We start from the raw sequence: 18,363 nt of genomic DNA on the forward strand, positions 1-18,363 counted from the left end.
AAGTTAGTCTGTTTTCATTCCTGGAGCGAATTTGCAAGTGTATGGCAGTGAAGTATAGCCTGGGAAGGAGCAGACAGCTTTGGATTAAGGATGGATAGCCAGAACTCACTTGTACCCTCCCTCTTCCCACACTGTTTTGCACTTATGCTGTGAAGTTCTCAATATTTCTGCTCATCCCTATGGCTTCCCTTGTCTTTTACCAGTTCTAGTATGAAAAGAAGCCATTCTTTTTTTTTTTTCCCTCCCATTCTAGCTGGAACCAGAAAAATCTGGAGTCACCCCAGCAAAGCCTGCTTTAGCTGGGCTCACAGCTTACAGTAATTTGAAGAAATCTAGTTCTGCAATGGATAAAGCTGGATATTCTTCTAACCAGAACCAAAGCACGAAATCCTTTAGTCATTCATCATTAGCTTGGAGCCAAACTTTGGCCCTGCTTGCAACCACTGCAAATTATGGAAAGATCTGGAAAAATGCAAGACTGCATCTAACTCATCTTCACAGAATTACAGGAAGCCTTCAGCATCTCTCTTCCTCTTACAGGCTGAAGAACAAACTGGCTCATCCACAGAAATACCATCCTTTTCACTCTTTGGTCATTGCAAGTATTTTGGTATTAGTCAATCACGGGGAATTTTTCTTTCAAGGGGGCTGTCCAGCTTCTTAAGAAGACCCGAGAGTACCAAGAGTACCATTCAATCTGCATCTTTGTGGTTTTTTTTTTTTCTTTTTTTTTTTTTTTTTTCCCCCTGTCTTTTGCAAGAGGGGAAGAAAGCGACATGTTGTTTATTCAATGGCTACACTTTCAGCTGGGAGTGGTACAAGAGCTGTATGGTCCCCTGAAGGAAGAAAACCAGAGAATAGCTCATTTTTTTTCACCTTCCTTGTCCCTGGAAGTGTACAAGAAATGTAGAGATGTAGCACTGAAGGACATGGTTAGTGGGCATGGTGGGGATGGGTTGATGGTAGGACGTGATCATCTTAGTCATTTTTCTGATCTTAATGATTCTGTGATTCTATGATTCCCTTGTACCAAGTGTTGGCTCTGTTTGACCACACAAGTTGGAGAAAGTCACTAAAAAAGCAAAGTAAAACAGCACAAAGAAAAAGATGGAAGTCCTGTGAAAGTTTACACAAATGTCAGAGCTGGCACTAGAGGAAGGAATGGAAATGAGGTTGCAGTGTGGAGGCTTCCTTTGCCCCTTTCTGAAGCAGCTAGCCCAAAGACCATCTCCAACAGCCTATAAAGCCTCATGCAAGAGTATCAGAAACCTGCTATGCCATGTATTCCACGCCACCCCATACTCATGGGCCTGCTCTGGCCTCTCTTCAAGAGAGAATCTGTGCTTCTTGAGGAATGGAGTCAGCAGCCCAACTCATGTCATGGCTTCTCCTTGCCCACCAGAGGTTTTTGTAGTAGTCCAGCTCATGGGAGCAGTGGGTAGCCTGGCCCTGCACCTAGGAATGCCAGATCTGGGGTGCTGGACCAGCCAGTGGTGCCCTTGGTATGTAGCTTGAGCACCCACCACTGACTTGCTCTCCTCCTACACTGCACCAGGAGGTACCCAACCATACTACTCCTTGCTTAGGATCCCGGGCAATGTCAAGTTGAAGACTGCAGTCAGGCCTTCCTTTGGCATATTGTCATGTTGTTCAGCGCACTGTGACATTGGTCTGAGCATTCCTTTCAGGCACAGCAGCACGGCTGGGCTGGGGGAAGCTGAGAGTCTTCTGCAACAAGTTTATGCCTCAAGTATGTGTCCAGATTAGGTATTCTGAACTGTGCCTTTATCACAGGTTACGTAGGAAGGTTAGGGCATTAACTGAATACAGAAAATTGATATGAAGGAGAGGGATAAAGATCCCTCCTTTCTACACGATTTCTGTGTTCTATACTGATTCACAATATGATGTGGACCTCAAATAATTCCTAACCTCTTCCTATAAAATCAGAAGACTGTTCAACTCATAGATTTCCACAGCTATGTCAAGACTAAGTATTAGGATTAAAAGATTAAAAGCTCTTTGGCTTTTCAGGGAAACTGAGTGTTGGAAGCACTCAGCCCCATTCCAAATGCCCACTGGGAGTTGACAGAGCCTCATCAAAAGGGACAGAGAAGGGAAGACTCTTTTTGAAGAGAACATGACTCAGTATAGTTGGCCTGTTCAAAAGAGGCTGCCTTCAAGCCTCTTCTCCTTTCTTGTTTACATGTGTGTAAGTGGTAGGTCAGGAATGTCCACCCATAGGCTCTTTGAAGAAGTAAGCTGCTGGGTTCATCTTGATGGGCTGTTTGCATCATTTTACAGGTACAAGAAGAGGCATCAAGTATGATTTTCAGAGCACCAGACGTCTCTTCTGGGGGACTGTGAAAGCTGTGAAGGCTAAGAGCTGTGAATGCTGGGTCAGTAGGGAAGACTCTCAGGCTAAGAGGCAAGGGGCAGAGGGCAGGCAGGTTCAAGAGGAGCAGTGGGGCTGGTTCAGGCTCAGGCACTATCCTAGAGCACAAGAACAGTATTTCTGAGATTGATATTTGGTCTCATTCTACTCCAGACTCAGTGACTTCCGTGAGAGGTAAACGTGTTACTTAGGTTCTTATCCAACAGCTAGTGAATTGACTGTAATGGCTTTGGACGAGATCTTCCTTCTCTCATTTTCAAAATATACAGAATAAACAGCAATATTTCCTTCCTCTCAAGCTTTGGCTGGTCTGCTTATTTAGATTAGAAATTCTTCAGGGCGAAAGCTGTCTCTTACACTGTATATGTATATTATCAGATACAGGCATGCAGAAATGAAGCAGGCAGATGGTTCTGGACTAGTTCTGTTGGAGCATCTGGCTGATTTTCTGGATCAGCATCACATGTGAATAGTAAAGTCACCAGTGAAAAAGCATATTAAAGGAACATTACTAGGTTGGTTGCTGTCTTAATGACAGTCATCTGTGGCCTGGGGCAGATAAAAACCATAAAAACACCAGCAGTAAAAGTGACTTAATGAAGGAACAAATATTTGTCATTATTATATTCCTTCATTTCGAACCCCTAGAGAGGTAAATGACTGAGACTTGCTGCTGAGGACTTCAGGGAATTAAAATAATAGAAAGATAGGGATAGGGAGAGAAATGAGAGCTAGGCATTGTTATTTATTGTTATTTATTTATTGTTATTGTTATTTATTTATTCATTTTGTTCATAAACTTCTTGAGGTATTCATAAATTCCCTACAAACAAGCAAAAACTTACAGGAAAGGGGTTTTTACCATGCCAGCTCCAAACGGCTGTGGAATTATATTCTTTTTCCAGGCTGCTTTTCCAAAATCCTTGCCGGAAGTTGACTCAGGGCTTGACTCTGCCCTCAGATACACACAGAAATAGCAGAAATCTTCAAGCAGGTAAGAAGCACAGATATCCCAGCTTCACTGATCACAGTGAAGATCACAGGTCAAGCAGCAGAAGGCCAGACCTGAAACACCTTTGTTTCCTTGCCTCCCAGTCAGCACTGCATCCTCACAGCTCCTTATCACAATCTCGTCCTGCTACCCTTCCTTTCCAGTTAATCCCATAAGCAGACTCATGTTTTTGGTGGTGGTTCCCTACTTCATTCCACCATACTCCAAGTTATGTAAACTGCCAGCAGCAGTTAGGATCTTTTCACCAGTCCTTTCCTCCTTGCAGCCCGTACATCTTACTTCACATGTGCACAAGGCACCTTGTCTGTCCCTCTGCTTTTCCATCCTTGCCTATGTCTTCAAGGTGCAGAAAAATCACAAGACTGAAGCATGTAGCATCCTAACTCATTATTTCTCCACAACCAGGGCAGATCAGTGCAGGCCTCAAACAAACATCTGTAGACATGAAGGTGGGTAGAAGCTCATATCCTTCAAATTCCTGCTATAAAACTCATATTTTTCTTGATTCTTACAGAAGCCACATCAAAATTGTCCCTTTGAGACAGAGTCCATTTTGAAATTGTTTATACAGTTCTTCCTTTTGCCCTGTCAAAGTACCTTCAAGGCATTTTCACAGTGGTAACAAATTGTAAGTAAGAGTTCAAGTGTGTTGCCATTAGCACAGGAAAGTGCAATGATATTTTGTATTGCTGTCCTCAGGGAGGTACCTTCAAAAAGCAGCCCAAATGACACTGCAAGGATTATCTCAGCAATGTCACTGAATCATGGAATGAATCACAGAATCATAGAATTGGTTTGGAGGGAACCTCGAAGCCCACCCAGCCCCAACCTCTGCCATGGGCTGGATGCCCCCACCAGCTCAGGCTGCCCAGGGCCCATCCAGCCTGGCCTTGAGCACCTCCACGGATGGGGCACCACAGCTCTCTGGGCAGCTGTGCCAGGGCCTCACTGCCCTCAGAGTAAAGAATTCTTTCCTAACATCTAACCAAAATTTCCCCTCTTTCAGTTTAAAGCCATTTCCCCTTGTCCTATCGCTATCAGACCACGTAAAAAGTCAATCCTCCACTTGTTCGTAAGCCCATTTCAAGTACTGGAAGGCCGCAGTGGGATCCCCTGGAGCCCTCTCTAAGCTAAACAATCCCAACTCCCTCAGCCTTTCTTCATGAGAGAGGTGCTCCCGCCCTCCAGGGCTCCAGGTATCCCAAATCTCCAACCCCAGAAGCATTTAAGAGCCTAATGGAATATTCTAGTAGTATAAGCACTTTATGAAAAGAATTCAAGAAAGCTTATGAAACTGGCAGTGTCCATGAGCCTTCGAATTACAATGTCCTCAGGGACTGACCAGCTACAGTGGGATTGTTCATGTATTTCATTTAATAAACAGAATGTGAATGACAGAAGGCACCAAGACACGATGACAACTGCCCACTAATGACAATAAGAAACCTTTGACATTTTCTCTCTGTTTTTATGTTCATAAATCAGTTACAACCACGCAATCTATGGTAGTTATTAGGACATACTCAAGTTTTTATTCAGAATATTTAATTTAGAAGCCCTTGCATGAAGGAATGCAACCAAAATGGAGCTATCAAGAAAAGCTCTCATCCAAATACTATTTTTACAGCGAGTACTAAAAGAAAGGTCACATTGTTATTTTCTTACACTATGGAACGGTTTCTATTATTGCAGATTCCAAAAGCTTGGAATCGTTGTTATTTATGATCTAAGTCAAATTTAAGTCCTGGTTTGTACCAATTACCACAAGCCACTCTAGGTTTTTCCTCTTCATTTCACAAATATTTGCAAAATAATTCCTTTGCACTTGAAAACAGAGAGGTTGCCTTCCAAAATGCACTCTTCTTTAGTAAAGAAGGAAATCCTTTGTGTTTAATGGTAAACAAAAAGGTCCAGGAAAATGTTTTGATGTGAATCACCCACATTTTCTTCACAAAGTTTGGAAGCTAAATTAGAAGTTTAAGACATTGTTCAGCAGTGAGTGACAACAAGACCTTTCCATTAGATCTTCTGCTCCTAGTGCTCCTTCCTTGCACAGCATGCTAGCAACCTATACACTCCTCTTATTAAATTCATATGGTGTCCATGCTTTAAAGAAGACCATATCCTGCCGCCTACTGTGCTGTTTTAAATCCAATTATGTTCTCTCAAAATAAATGAAATTACCCTGGGTGCACACCAGAGAAGTTCTCTGCAGAACTGCCAGGTTAGTTAAACAACCACCCATATCCTTTGGCAGTATTTAACAGCAATGCATGTATATGTCAGTATTTATATGATTTTCTGGGCATTTGAAAGGCTGATGCAATGGAGGGGGCCTGTAAGAGAGAGTCACCTGAGCACCTGGAGCTCCTCCAAGCACACGCCATGCAGTGGCAACACATAGTTCAGTGCAGAGCTGCTGTACTGTCCCACATGTGCCCATGACAGTGGGCTGAATATGAGCCAGCAGTGTGCCCAGGTGGCCAAGAACGCCAACGGCATCCTGGCTTGTATCAGGAATGGTGTGGTGAGCAGAACTAAGGAAATAATACTGTCTCTGTACTCAGCACTGGTGAGGCCCCATCTCAAGTACTGTGTTCAGTTTTGGGCATCTCAATACAGAAAGCACACTGAGGTGCAGAAGTAGGTCCAAAGAAGGACAACAAGGCTGGTGAAGGGTTTGGAGAATATGCTCTGTGAGGAGCGACTAAATGAACTGGGGCTGTTTAGTCTGGGGGAGAGGATACTGTGTGGAGACCTTATTGCCCTCTTTAAATACCTGAAAAGTGATTGCAGCGAGAGTGGGGCTGGTCTCTTCTCACTGGTGACAGGTGACAGGATGAGGGGAAATGGCCTCAAGTTGCTCCAGGGGAGGTTTCTGTTGGATATCAGGAAAAACTTCCTGACAGAAAGGGTTATTAAGCACTGGAATTGGCTCCCCAGGGAGGTGGTTGAGTCACCATCCCTGGATGTGTTTAAAAACTGTTTGGATGTGGTGCTCAGGGACATGACTTAGCGGAGGGTTGTTAGTTAGGGTAGTATGGTTGGGTTGTGGTTGGACTTGATGATCTTGAAGGTCTTTTCCAACCTGAGAAATTCTGTGATTCTATTCTATGATTCTGTGTTGAGTCCCTGACATGGAGAACCTGGGAGTACATTGGTCATAGGCTACAAAACACTTAGCTGTAGCAGTGCATCAGGATAGAGACACATATGGATCACTTGTGCTAGGGGGATTGGGTCACTCAGTACTCAGTAGGAAGGGAGAATGGTTGGTTGGATTAAAAAGGAACCTGCTAAGATCTGGTGAAAAAAAAATAATCATCTAAGGTATGCCCTGGTTATGGCAAGTAACAGCAAAAAAAGCTCCAAAATCCAATCACACCACATTTCTGGGTTCTGGAAAAAAAAAAAAAAAAAGAGAAAAGGAAGAAAAGTGAGATGATCACATTCCCAAAGACATTATAAAGGGATAAGGACTGAAAAGATACTGAGCTCTGCACAGGGCAATACTGTTGTAACTATGTAAGCAACATACATTAAAAAAAAACAACTCTGACACTTCCAGAGCCTTACAAACAAGGACCACTGGTTGTTTTTGTAAAGGAGGGCTGAAGCTCTCAAAATCTCTTGCACTGTTTTTGCTCCCATACCTGAGATCAAAAGGGCTCTTGTGGTCCATGGAAACCAGGGAAGGGAACGGATGGGAAAGGAAAGGAAGTATTGCAAGCACAATTTATCTTGTGCAGAATTTGGAACTTCTAATTACTCCCTAAACAAAGAGTGTTTAATTTGTATGAGTTTTTTCTTGAGTCTGCATACGTTGTATCCTGATAGACAATGGAAAGGTGAATCTTTCTCACAGCAATGGAGAACAAAACTGAGAAGTAAACAAAACCTTCATTTCATTCAACCTTCTTCCGGGAAACCAAGATGATTTCCATCATTTTTATGACTTTTCCCTAGAGGCAAAAGACATCTAATTAGCAAATCGCACTACAAGTTTGCTCCAATTTGACACAAAGTAAATGTGACAGGCAGAGAAATTATAAACCTTAAATATCAGTTAGCAAGCTTAGGCTGACAGAGTCATGTTCAAGCCCTTTTTGGGGACCTAAAAGCTTGGGGAGAAAAAAAAATCCAAAGAGTGATCTGGTTCAGCTAAAGATGTGATTTTGTAGTGTTCCAGTCGGTGTTATCTGATGGCAATACCATAGCTGCAGCTTATGAATGTGCACTCGCATCTCCAGCTGCAAAGCATTTCAGCCAGTTCTGAGATGGTCCTTGTAGCCCACATTTACAATCAGTGTAGGATCTAAGGAGAAACTGAATGACACCTAGCAGACTCAAACCTTTATACCTCATGAAGAAATAGGGCATCAGTGAAATAAATATTAATCATGAAGTTAATTAGTAAGTGCTTGTAATTACTTATGCAGTGCTGTTAAAGATCAGTAGAAATCCTCAAGGATGGAAGATGGTCCTCCCAGAGAGAAGACCAAGCAGCCTAAATTTAGCTCCATTGCTAAAATCAGCGCAGTTGATCCATGAGCTGACTTTGACCTCCCTTGTTTTTACCAGAATATAATGTTGGCATCTCTCGCACAGCTCAGCTTTAATATCCAGGCTGGAGCCATGGGGACAAGCAGGTCCTGAACAAGAGGTTGAAGGACTCTCGCGCATTTGTGCCTCCTTTTGGTCAGGAGCAGGAATAGATTGTACAAAGAAGTTGTGGATGCCCCATCCTTGAAGTAGTTCCAGGCTAGACTGGATGAGGCCCTGGGCTGTCTGATGTACTGTGTGGCACCAGCAGGGGGTTGGAACTAGATTAAGGTCCCCACCAACCCAAGCCAATATATCATTCTGTGATACATGCAGGCAGGCCCTAAAATTGCTCACATAAAAATTGCCACGTGATCAGTTATCTTCACACTGATTCCAAATCCTGCAAGTTAGGACCAAGTTTATACCACTGTAATTATAATTCCTGCAGCTACCGAAAACTCTACTGAGAGGGATAGTCCTTGATTTTCTGAATTCCAGCAGAACTTTGGAACAACTGCTGCACTCATGATACATTATGCAACTATTGCTATGGCCATGTTGCCTCAAGCCATCGTATTGGTTGCCTCCCTCAGCAGCCTAACAGGACACAGGGCAGCAACTGCCTCGAATGGAGTTACTCTCAATGTTTTTTACTCTTTTCCAGAATGTAACCTTGCATATTTTTCAGAAAAACAGTAGTGTTTGCAAAAGTCCTGCTTGCCTCCCCTGTGCTGACAGATTGCTGGAAGCTTCACCATGGCTGAATGAAGAACCTGTTAAAATTCATTTGCCTGCCAGTCTACTAAGTGAATGGGGAAATGCACCAAAGAATTGAGCACGCAGTGGCCCAAGAAGGAGGAGAACAGCCAGTGGAGACCTCCTTTAAAAAAAACAAAGCTGTGCTCGCTTCTTGTTTGCTGCTCATATTCTGGCATCCTCCAGCAAAACAAATCCTCCCTGCCCAAAACTGCCTAAAAATTTCACCTGGTGCCTCTTAGGAAAGGATTCTCTGCTGGAGGAACTCGAAGTCAGGTGATCAGGGAGCTTAAATGAGTTAACACGAGAAAGGTTTCCATGCATACAACTGTATTTTCTTTGTTTCAAAATATCGATTTGTTTGCCCAAGCAGTTTGGCCAAGATACTCCAGTTCTGAATGATTCATTTGCAGTGCTGCTTCTCAGTGACTTTATGGAAGACTTTGGGTTTCACTTTTCAGTATTTTTCTATAGCACTTTTACATAGAAGAAATTTGTGAACAATCTTTGCACCTAGATTGCCATTCTATGCTTTCAAATATGTTCAATTCATGGCCCACCAGAACTCAGAGTGGCTTAAACATCCCAAGATCAAATGCATATTTTATTTCATTTGCAGCTGGATTCCAGTTTTGGGGATACAATAAGGTTACATATTTAAATTTTATTTTGTCAGGTCTGAAAATGGTAATTCTGGTGCACAATGATTTGGTATAGCACAGCTGGTCATATCAAAGCAGTGTCTGATGATAAAACAGTGGTATATAATTGTAGATGTATCCGTGGCAACCTTCACCTTCTTATCGAGCACGTATTTTATGCACAGAATATTCCCAGAAGTGTGATGGGTGTTTATAAAGCTCATAGATAAGTCTTCATTTTTCTTTGCCAAACAGATAACAAATGTGCAAACAGTACTTTTGTCATGTCAGTCAAACAATATCTAAAAACAGAATTTCCTAACCCTGCCTCCTGAGGAAAACGATGACATAAATATTAACACTGTAAAACACTTTATCTAAGATGAAGGAATTTGTTAGTTTTGCCATCCAAAAGAGTCTAAAATTTTGTACAGTTGGGAACTTAGATAGGAGTCCAAAATAAGCTCAGATCTGCTCTGCTATCTCACCTTTCTGACAAGTATCTACATAATACATAGCAGTGACATTCACTCTTGCTTTAAGAAAAAACAGTGTTATGAATACGTCTTTTTTGAAATTCTTATAACTGTGTATCTATGATACACTTGAACAGGAGCTAAACAGGTCATCACCAGCTCTGCTGAAGTGTTCTGAGGTCATTACGCACAGGTACACAACTCCTGAAGGAAGGAAGCCAGACAGGAAAACCCTTCTTACCACTCATACCGGAATAATTCTGTAACCAAATAAGGAGGAATTTGCCTTACCTGTCTATGCTGCTGGGAGACTGGATACTGCAAACCTGAGATTTGCTGGCTTTGCTGAATTTTCTGAAGCATCATTTTCTGTTGCATTGCTAGGGGCACATTGGGTGGCCTTTGAAGAGACTGGTTTGGGAGAGGCTGAGCAGGCGGCGGCTGTGGCTGCTGTTGCTGCTGTGGCTGTGGCTGTTGCACTGGCGCTGAACTCTGAGCCTGCTGCGTGTAGTGCAGAAGGGAAGGCTTGCTTTGGGAACCCAAAACTGAAGGCATCTGCTGGTTTGTTTGCTCTGAGTTAAAGTGAAACAAAGGCTTTGTATTACCATGATGCTGCTCTAGTGGTGGCTGAGCACTGTTGATAAAATTTCTGTTGAGGTCCTGAGTCTTCTGTTGCATGATCACGTCCATGGGATTACTCTGGGAAGTAGTTGGCTTATAAACATAGTTGTTCATCCCTTTTGACTGGTTTCCATTCACAGGCACCCCAAGCATTGCTGAGCTCTGTGGGCTGAACTGCTGCTGACGAAAAGAAGGACTGGGGATTTTTTCTTGCACAAAGGGTCCGGGTGAAGGACCTGATGGAGACAAGGTGGACCAGTTGGCCGTCTGGTTCTGCTGTTGCTGTTGCTGCTGGATCAAGGCATGCTGCTGACGGTTGGCTGCGATCTGCTTGAGTTGCTGCGCATGAGAAACCTCCTGCCAGTTAGGCAATGGCCGACTGGACGCAGAGGAAACCTGCGCTACCTGTGTTTGATTCTGAGGCACCGAAGGGATGGGTGAAGAGGTGGACATGGCAGCAGTGGCCATAGTGAAGGCTGGACCTGTAGAAGAAGGCCTCATCTGTGGGGATCCCACAGGAGCCTGGTTCATGCCTGGTGCATACTCACTCTTAATTACCATCTTATCCATTTGCAGAGGCCTCACAGGGACTCTCTGGCTTTGTTGCCCAAGGTCAATGTTGAATGGCTCGTCTTGTTTTATTGTGGCATTTATCATATTCTCTAGCTCAAGATCACTCATTGGTGGTACTGATATGTTAGTCAGTTCATTAAATAGTTCCTGGAGCTCTGGATCCATCATCTGTTCCCCTGAGTCTTCCCCATATCTGTTAGGGAACATGTTCTCATGGGACATCTGGCCATCTAAGTGTTTGCTGCAAGACATTGTTTCTCCTGGCTCTTTCTTTACTTCTTTCAAGGTCATATTAAAAATGCCATTTCCACTGGCATGCGTGTTGTTTGCTAGGTTGCTGGTCTTTCTTTGTGATGCTTGCCCCACAGACATAGTTCCAGACATTGACTGGCTTTGGCAATTGTTAACATGATGCCCACCTTGTCCCATTGAGATATTATCACCCACTCTTATCCTCTTAATGTCAAGGAAAGAGTTGTCTGAAACACCATTTGGCCTCTTGTTGTTGACAGGTGACAGATTTACAACCAACTTTCTCTTCAAGGATCCTTGGAGCTGAAGAAAGCAAAGACAAAAAAAAAAATTGTTAGATGACAACGAAGAAACAATCTATAGTCAGTCTGATGTTTACCATGTCAACAGGCAAGTAAGCATTGCAAAGTACAGAAAACTATTCTGGGTAGCACAGGTCGGTGAAAACAGCCAATGACATTGTGCAGGATGGTAGGGAAATATGCTGTGAGACATCTCCCTGTCATCACTGTCCGTGCTCTTGTTATGCAACTGCAGCTTTTGGGCACTGCTGCCTCCTATTGAGGCCCCACCTTCCCTATGGGTGGGAGAGCAGAGAAGACCAGACCTGTAGCTGGCAAAGTCTAAAGCACGTCTGTCCTAGATTTGCTCCCATCTAACTATGCCAGGCAGTTCTAAAGTATTTTCAGACAGCAGAGACTAATGAGGCCACGAAATCTGCCCATGTCTACTCAAGGATGAAGGATTTCACTGATGATTTTGGTGTATGATCCAAAAAATCATGTTCTGTAGAGTCCAAAGGTCCTAGAAGACATTTTAATGGTACAAGTAAGATCTAGGTACGCTGGTCTTACATAGCTTTATCCAGACCAGAGATGCGTGTTATTAAAGATGTTAGATGCTAACTTGTTCCAGACTTGAAATGGAGCCACTGGAACCATGTCAGTTTATGTCAGCCAAGGGTCTGGTCCATGATGTACTGCCGGATTATTTTCCAGATTTGTATATTAATACATTAAGCCTTAATTGTTTATGTTCTGAAACATCTGCTGTAAAACAGAGTACACACAGCGCTGCTTTGAGAACTGCAACTCTATTTCCTTTCCCTCACATATATTTTTATCTGCTCACAGTCCAGTGTGCCTACTGAAGGAAAGGAGCTCATATTCCGCCCAATCTGTGCTCATCTGCCACACTTGTATGTGCAAATCCCCACTCTCTGCACACAGTACAAAGATGTAGTCTCGTGAGATGACAGAAGCGCAGAAGACTGTGGGTGTACAACACTGCTGTGGGCCCCAATACTCTCAGCTTCAGGCTCATCTATGGAGCTCTTCCCAGATAACTCCGTGTGTGAACACTTCATTCTGGAATGAATATCAGGGAGTCGATTGGGAAGAGCTCAAGTCACAAATATGTTTCCTCAGTACCTTCAGGAGTAACTGACTGCCATTAGCTGTCATGGTGGTCACCTGCAAAGAGCAGGGACTGCTGTTGTTTAGCATGTTTTTCCTGACACATGAGTCACTGTACTTTCCTTTGCAAAAAGAACAGTAAGGTGCACTTCCTTTTACCATCAGCTCTGCAGTCAGTGTGTTTATTAGAAGTCATTCTCATGACCCCAAATTCATCTTCCTGGGAAATGGGGAAGTCCCCTGGTTGTCAAAATACGTGACTTGGCAGCATGTCTTGCTTTCAGATGTGCTGCTGACAAAAAGGCTGAACAGATAATGAACATGTATGTGTTTAATGCAGTGAATTTGTCCTTCTGAGTTCATTCTGCTTTTGCATGACATTTTGAATCAAAGGGAGCTGCTTAAAAAGTCTGCACATTTTCAGAGCACCTGCATCAGGCTCTCTAATGTGACTGAAAATGCAGGTGTTGCACTGTGCATAGCAGCTGTCTTTCTTTTGCATTTGAACTAACTGCTGGCAGATGGGGGTGAGGTACGATGTGGTTTGCCCAGTGACCTAGACCAGTCAGCACCAAACCCTCCCTTGTCATGGGTTGGAGGACTCAAGGCTTTCACCTCGCATGGTCTCCTGAAACACTCACCGAAAAGAACACTTTCATTTTCTACAGAAAAAACAACAAGTGCTCGTTTATTACATCCCTACAAACCCATCCAGTGCAGTTCTCTGCATGCTGACAGCACTGGTCAGTAGGCATTCCTCCTCTTAAATCAGAAATGAGATGGCAAGGCTGGAAACGTGCACTTTTCTAGCAATTGCATTTTTCAACTACTGACCACTTTTTCAGCAAAGCTCTTTTTTTTTCATCAAGCAAGTGTGCACTCTTCAGAGGGGAGAAAAAAAGAACTTGCCAGATTTCAAGCTCCATCTCTCCCAATTTGCAAACCAGGATTGATTTGGGTCAGTAAACCTACTACAAAAGTTCCTATGCACATAACACAGGCACATTCCTCAGATCAGACGGGCCTGTGATTACACATCTCAAGCCACTCAAACTGTGTCATACTGAAAAGCTCTGTGATGGGAAATGTGTGACATGACAGTAACCGGGAGAGGAAGAACTCTCCATGCTCAGCTCCATCCCACAACAGGTGGGCTGGACTTTATGAACCATCAAAGAGAAACATGCATTTCCTGGCAGCCTGTATCATTTAAGACCTTTTGCTAAGCAAGCTTTGGTGAGTCAGCACGCATTCATGCACTTACAGTGAGGGAGTGCTGGATGCATTGATTTTCTGAAGTTAAAACTGCATGGGCTGAATAGCCAAGTTGCTGGACAAACTGCTCAGTGACATTAACAGCCAAGGGTGAAGCTCTAGAGATGACTCGGTCTAAACAGCACAGTGTGACACCATTGCCTGTGCAGAAGGACAATTAATTTATTCTTAAAACTTATTTTGAGTCTCAAAAGAGACTTAAGCGATGCAGCCTCTTCTCCAGCGCTCCCCAACACCCAGCCAAATCAACAGGAATTCCACCGAGCTAGCAATTAGGGCTCATCAAAATCTGGTATCAAATCATTAAATTTTGGGGAAAAAAAAACCCACAAAAGCAAACAGACTCATTAGCAGGATTTGTTCTGATAGGACAAAGGGAAATGGTTTCAAATTAAAAGAGAGAAGAATTAAATTAGATATAAGGCAGAAATTTTTTACATTAAGAGTGGTGAGGCACTGGCACAGGTTGCCCAGAGAGGTGGTGGATGCCCCAGCCTTGAAGACACTCAAGGTCTCAGAGCTGAATGGGGCTCTGAGCACCTGATGAAACTGTAAGTGTCTCTGTTCATTGCAGGGGAGATGGACTAGATGACCTTTAAGGGTCTCTTCCAACTCAATTCTATGATTCTACCCCCATCAGCTTTTGCTTCACCTTTCCTGAGGCTGAATTTGTTACTAAATGTGAAACAAGAAGATTTTTAAGAAAATTGATTACTTTTTCTGCCTCAAATTTTTCCCTTCCCTTCCCTTCCCTTCCCTTCCCTTCCCTTCCCTTCCCTTCCCTTCCACAAAATGGCCAAGAAAATAATTTTTCAGTAATAGCAAGAAATGATAAGGACTATCTGATTTCAGTTTCACTGAATGTCTTATGTCTTTTCTTGGAATTCCTTTAGATTTTTTGTTTGTATCTTTTAATAACACTTGAGGAAGTCCTAAGTGTGTCATCCACAGCAGTACTGGGTTCCACATCTTGTAGGATGAGTAGGATAGAACCTATCCCTTCAACCTGTATGAGTATCTCCATGGTGCCTAGAGACCTCCAAAGGAATTCATTTCCAAGTCCAACAATCCTTGGCCTTGAACAGTGGTGCTAGCAACAACTCTAGCCATCATCTCACAATATTTACAATCAGATCCTGAAGACTGGACCAAAACACCAACGCAACTCATGCAAACCACAGAGCCAGTATTTAACTCTCCAGTAATCACTAATAACTGAAGGTATAAGAGGAAAATCTCCCATCACTTTTGCTTTCCCATCTATCTAATTTCCCTGCCAAGGTCTGCAGCTTTCTTAGTTTCTATGGCAGAACAATGGGAAGGAAACCAAGGGGACTGCCATGCTTTGTTTATAAAGCAGGCAGCATGGCAGTGCTAGCAGCTGGTGGGGAGTCAAATCCACTTCAAAAAGTCCCTTTTGGACTTCCTAGAGTTTCTCACAATATGTTCTCGTTGTATTTATGGCGGCACAGTAAACAAAATCCTTTGTGTATCTGGAGAGGAATTGTAAAGAAATTGTAAGAAAAATACAGAAATATTCAAACATTGAAAGTTGCAAAAAAAAATAAGAGAAAGGAATTCAGTCCCAAGGGGGAAAACATGCAGAATGCTACTTCTCACTTATGCTGTGAAAGCACCTTTGCACTCCAGGCATTAAGCACGGCCTGAATCTCAGCTGTCCCCCAGCTGTCACAGCCCTCCTTGGCCACCACAGGTCCTGGTGCTGGGGTCACACACACACCTCACAGCCCCTTTCTGACCACGGACATGCTTTTCAAGACCAGGCAGAATGGTTTCCGATACTAAGAGGGCTGCTTTGAAAGTAACGTCTCCTATTTCATCATGTCGGTCCACTACATCAGAGATGGATGTTGGTGGTATGGTAGTAGAGGATGAGCCTTCCCACCAATATTCTGTTACATTTTGTTGCTGTGTGACAGATGACAGCTTAGGGGCAGTCTGACAATGGTATCTCACACGAAGTGTATGTGAAGCAAAGGTGTGGAATTGAATTCCTCCGTGCAGAAATAGTTGCATCCATTGACATTCATTGATGCTTGCTGAGTGTTTGTGGAGACTAACCAGTGGTTGAGAGTGCAGAAAGGCAGTGAGTGGTTCATTTCAACAGTGGTCACTTCCTCTGGTAAAGGTTTTTCTGAGCACAACATGCAGGCTTTTGCTCATTGCTGGCTCATGGTGGTGGCTGAAAAATACTGTTTCACATCTGAGAATTTACTCTATCAAATAGTGTTACTGTGCTCTTTGTACTGGTTGTAGTATCCATGGAAATAAATAGGATGCATTATTTTAGGAGCAAACTACATACATTTTTTATGCAGCTCCTGATACCACCTGGTGGCTCCAGCTGTTCCCTCTCTTCCCACATCCAGGGCAGTGAAACAGAGGAGCAGATTTGCTCTGATGTATAACTACTGCAGATTTTAGGAAGACCTCCTCAAGACCTCTTGATGGAGTCTTGAGGAGTACCTCTCCCCTGCCCCCTGCTCTGCCCTTCCTCTGCACAGGAAGCAAAGACAAGGGTATCTGTCTTTTGTTCTCATTTGCAATTTCCACCTGTCACAGCTGAAAATGCAAGCACAACAGTTGTCTTCTGAGAGATTTTAGCACTCCAAGCTCAGAAACTCCAACCTGCTGGGTGATGTTGATCTTGGAAGGAGCCCTAGCTTTTCCTGCAGAATGCAGCTGTGGGCAGACTGTGCTACAGGGAGAAGTGCTGAGAGCTGAGAGCTGGTGAGTCCCCATGGAGCCGCACAGCATGATGGTGGGTCAAGGCAGCCCTGCAATGCTTGCACCAGTCTTGATGGCACAGGTTCAGCTGCACTTTCTTCTCCTTGTGCTCTCATTTTGCTAATCTGCTCCAACCACCCCAACAACCAGGCACAAGGTATGTTGCCATTTGGGTTTTGCGCTGCAGTTCCTGAAAATCCCACCTTCCATTGCTGTCTTTCTGAACATCCCAACCCTGGGTGATCCTTAGACAAAATCACCACTGTCATAATAATGATGATGGTGACTTAGCACAAGCTTTTCTCCCTGCTCACTGTAATGAGTGTCACTAAAACTGAATTTATAGCAACAAATAAGGATGTTCCTTGGCTGACAAGTATCCACTTAATTCTCATTAAGTGGAGAACAAGACTGGAATAGTAATCAGTATGTAAGAAATGCCACAGTTTACCTTCACTTATGGAAAAGTTACATATCTTGCCAACTGAACATACCAACCTAAATATGCATCCACATTACTCAGTGCACTGCCTGGAAATACAACATCAGGGCTTTGGTCCAAGTTGCTGAAGCACGATAATTATATTTTTAATGCAGATTTTACATCTGATGGATTATAAAATATCATGTCTAGCCACAGTGTTTTAGAAGAATAGGAACACAGAGAAACAATAGCATTTTAACTAGGTCAAGATTTCTAATCAGAATATAGCAGTTGTTACTGTGTGCAAAACAAAAAGGCATGAAAGATCTTATCCTGCAAGCTGTGTATTTGTCATTTGGACAAGACTCCCTTTCTTTTTTCTCTTTTCTTTTCTTTTCTTTTCTTTTCTTTTCTTTTCTTTTCTTTTCTTTTCTTTTCTTTTCTTTTCTTTTCTTTTCTTTTCTTTTCTTTTCTTTTCTTTTCTTTTCTTTTCTTTTCTTTTCTTTTCTTTTCTTTTCTCTCTCCTCTCCTCTCCTCTCCTCTCCTCTCCTCTCCTCTCCTCTCCTCTCCTCTCCTCTCCTCTCCTCTCCTCTCCTCTCCTCTCCTCTCCTCTCCTCTCCTCTCCTCTCCTCTCCTCTCCTCTCCTCTCCTCTCCTCTCCTCTCCTCTCCTCTCCTCTCCTCTCCTCTCCTCTCCTCTCCTCTCCTCTCCTCTCCTCTCCTCTCCTCTCCTCTCCTCTCCTCTCCTCTCCTCTCCTCTCCTCTCCTCTCCTCTCCTCTCCTCTCCTCTCCTCTCCTCTCCTCTCCTCTCCTCTCCTCTCCTCTCCTCTCCTCCTTTGAAATATCAAATGCATTATAAATGTTGACAGAATGATCAGGCATATAAAAGAGGTCATCCAATACCACATTCCACGTTGTTTACCAGTTTCATAAGTCAGCTTAAAGTATTAAAAATACATACTGTCTTGCACAGGAAGCTCCTAATCCTTAAAAATGTGGTGGCTGTTATTTGATTTGCCTTTTAGAGATCAATATCACAGCACCTAAGGCAGGATTGCTGGGAGCAGTCTGGTCCTAGTTTTCTGCCCAGCATCCCATCTGAACTGGCTGTGCAAAGGCTTTGTTGTTTCATTAAAAGCACAGAATCATGCCCACACATGTCTTTTTATTACCTAAGCATCTATCTCCCCTGCAACATTCTGCTTCAACAGCTCAACCAAAGAAAGAGGACA

The 18,363-nt window shown here is 43.3% G+C and overlaps 1 protein-coding gene across 1 annotated transcript in view; it reads right to left on the bottom strand.

Annotated features, from left to right (window-relative positions):
- Nucleotides 1-18,363, bottom strand: part of MAML2 (mastermind like transcriptional coactivator 2) — a gene marked incomplete at both ends in the record, with an annotated part of 205,565 nt that overhangs the window by 51,852 nt on the left and 135,350 nt on the right. The window contains one exon of the mRNA XM_079538164.1: nucleotides 10,117-11,574. Within this exon, the coding sequence (XP_079394290.1) occupies nucleotides 10,117-11,574 (1,458 nt within the window). The remainder of the gene's footprint in view (nucleotides 1-10,116; nucleotides 11,575-18,363) is intronic.

This window comes from Tetrao urogallus, assembly GCF_951394365.1.
Source record: "Tetrao urogallus genome assembly, chromosome: 1".
Classification (NCBI taxonomy): Eukaryota; Metazoa; Chordata; class Aves; order Galliformes; family Phasianidae; genus Tetrao; species Tetrao urogallus.